Raw genomic sequence first — 3,265 nt, 5'->3', positions numbered from 1 at the left:
GAGCACAATACATTATTATTATTATTATTATTGTAATTTAGTAAACAGTGCTCATATTAAAGATTCTACAGATTGAGCAAGTTTCCCTCGAGGTGTGTTAGTGCAGCATTGCTTTGCCACAGGGAGACAGTCGTGTTGTAAAGTGGAGGAACAGCGCCATCTAGCAGCAATACAAGAAATAAGACAATCCTATGAACAAAGCGATCTGACTCTGATCTGAACCAAAACAACCGCTCTGAGATCAGCTGAGCAACTCTTTACCGTGTGAAATTGCAAAACTAATATTATATATTATAAAATAATAAAAAAACAAAAACCTTTTGCCCCTAGATGTAACCTTGATACCAGAAAGTGCTAAATGCCAAAGCAAATGATTGCTAAACATGACCCAAGCCACACATTCGTGAAAATGTTATGTTTAAGTGACTTGAGTAAAACACGTACATAGATTAATATATCTATATTACCAAATTAATCTCATTTAAAAATATTTGGCTATTATGCAACACTTGAAGGAAAAAAAACAAAGTGTAACATGTATGTTCTGTGTTCCTCCCTTCATTATGTTTCATGTTATGGGGTTCCATAATTATATGGCTATGCAATTAAAATGAGGTTTTATATAATCAGTGGGTTTCAGACTGTTGCCTGATGTCACCATCAACTTCATGTCATAAAATATGCAACATTAACCATGTACAATATTAAATGAAGGGCAAAGGTTCTCCAAACTCTCCTGTTACCATTTTTTAAAGTAACATTTCAACACATTCTCAATTTAACATTTTTATAACTTTATACAGTCTTTATCGTCATATTATGCAGAGCCAGTGCTTGCTTTGAACTTTTGTAATATCTAAGGATAAAGGATTGTTATCTAATTTCTGTTTCTGAGTGAATGTTTCAAATAATACAAATCTTTTTTTATTAAAATAGTCAAATAAATAAGACCTGACTGATTCATTTTAATTATAACTTACTCATTTTAAAAGGGGTCATGAACTGCATAACATTTTTTTTAAATAAAATTATATGAGGTCCACTAATAATGTTAGCAAGATTTTTACGTAATAAGCTATTTTCTATCATATTTTGACCCTGAATTATTTTCAGAAGATTCTAAATCTCTATAGAAACCAGTTATGACTAGCGATGTGCAGCAAGTTCATATGAACATTCTTCATTAGAATTCTCTGTTGACAATTCACAAATATTGACTGTCCAGCAAATGACCTCTTAAAGTTGTATTTATGAAATTTTCATACATCAGCATATCTCTCTTGTTTTCATTGTCAAGTATTGTAATTAACAAACAACAGCCTGTACGTTTGTGGAAAACCATTTCATTCCTGTTCAGAACAAAGCAACAAACTACAGCTCTTAAAACACCCCCTAATCAAATATGAAATATCTATTTTATTCCATTGTCTTAATCAAATGACATTGCAACTTTGCAAGGCAATTTTATTTCTGTAAGTTCATGTTACTGTGCATCCAAGAAAATTGTCACAGTTTTTATTTTTTTAAATGCTCATTTATTTTTTTAAAGCATTATTGGACAGTCGTATTGCGGCCGTACATGTTGTATTTGCTCAGCATCATTCATCAATATTATCAAGCAGGAAGAGCAAGATTGTAATGTGTCATGCCATGCTGTTCAGTTATCAAGCTTGTGCAAAAACACATAGGACAAAAGAAACATGGAGAAAACAATCTTAAAAGATTTTAAAAGGTCACATTTGAATTGCCTAGACTGGCATCCGGTCACTGATCGGTATGATAACTCTATATAGATCAGTGCATACAGCAGATGATATGCAGAACATGCTTACATTGTATCTGATGGTGTGAAGTAAACAATGTTCAGAGATAGAATGAATGACAGCTTGTTTTAACACTTTAACACGTTTTAAACGTAAACTCAATGTAAAAAAATGTAAAATTTGGCAGCAAGATATAAAGACAGAAACCCAGTAAAGGCCCCATTATACAGAACAAGTTAAATCGAAGAACAAACTCACTAAATGGGTACAAAAAAGAAAGGGAGGGCAAAGAAAGAGAATAATGTCTGGCTCTTGACTGGTTATCCTCATGTTGATCGGTATTGCTCTGACATCTGAAGCGTATTAAGAAGAAATACTGAGTCCGCTTCACACACAGCACACTGGCGTTCTTTATAAACATGCATTTAGAAGTAAAACCAACTATTTAATAAGCATTTTAAGCTTATTAAGCCAATTTGTACAGTTGCTAAAAAAACATGACATGATACAAGTTATTGCTTTACATGAAATAGATGAAATGCTGCCAATGATCTAATTAGAATTTATACCGATGATGATGATGATGATGATGAGGATGATTTGGGGGGAGGGGGGTGACCAAAAAGTATCATGAAAAATCTAAATCTAAAATATGTTCAAGTCAATACAAATTATGCTTATACCACCCTATACCAACTGACTGTTTTCCAGTACCGCACTGAATAATTTTGCGTGTGGTCTGGATGATGTCATCACTGAGATATGTCATAATAGTAATGCCGCAATCTGGGTTCAACTACAGAAAATCCAGGTCTCTCGTCTGACCTACAGAAACAAAGGAATGACATTATTATTGATCAATGGATTGCCAAATCAACATTTCCCATCCACCCATCAATCCACCCATCCATTCAACCATCCACCCGTCCATCCATCAATTCATCCACCCACCCACCCATCCATCCATCCACCCACCCACCCATCCATCCACCCACCCACCCACCCACCCACCCATCCATCCATCCATCCATCCATCCATCCATCCATCCATCCATCCATCCATCCACCCATCCATCTGTCCGTCCAACCACCCCATCCATCCATCCACCCTTCCACCCTTCCATCCGTCCGTCCAACCACCCATCCATCCATCCATCCATCCACCCATCCATCCATCCATCCACCCTTCCACCCTTCTACCCATCCACCCGTCCGTCCGTCCAACCACCCATCCACCCACCCATCCATGCATCCATCCATCCACCCATCCATCCACCCATCCATGCATCCATCCATCCACCCACCCATCCACCCATCCATCCATCCACCCATCCACCCATCCATCCGTCCGTCCAACCACCCACCCATCCATCCATCCACCTACCTATCCATCCGTCCGTCCGTCCGTCCAACCACCCATCTATCCATCCACCCATCCATCCATCCATCCATCCACCCATCCATCCATCCATCCATCCACCCTTCCACCCTTCTACCCATCC

The 3,265-nt window shown here is 37.8% G+C and overlaps 1 protein-coding gene across 4 annotated transcripts in view; it reads right to left on the bottom strand.

Moving 5' to 3' along the window:
* Positions 1 to 1,715: 1,715 nt before the first annotated feature.
* Positions 1,716 to 3,265, bottom strand: part of syk (spleen tyrosine kinase) — a 24,558-nt gene continuing 23,008 nt past the window's right edge. For all 4 annotated transcript variants that reach the window (XM_082156851.1, XM_082156853.1, XM_082156854.1 and 1 more), the window contains one exon: positions 1,716 to 2,588. In XM_082156851.1, coding sequence (XP_082012977.1) covers positions 2,516 to 2,588 — 73 coding nt within the window. In that variant the 3' untranslated portion in view covers positions 1,716 to 2,515. The remainder of the gene's footprint in view (positions 2,589 to 3,265) is intronic.

The sequence above is a fragment of the Leuciscus leuciscus genome, assembly GCF_965113295.1.
Source record: "Leuciscus leuciscus genome assembly, chromosome: 24".
Lineage (NCBI taxonomy): Eukaryota > Metazoa > Chordata > Actinopteri > Cypriniformes > Leuciscidae > Leuciscus > Leuciscus leuciscus.
The sequence above is the reverse complement of the archived record's forward strand: the minus strand, read 5'-3'. Positions and strand labels throughout refer to the sequence as shown.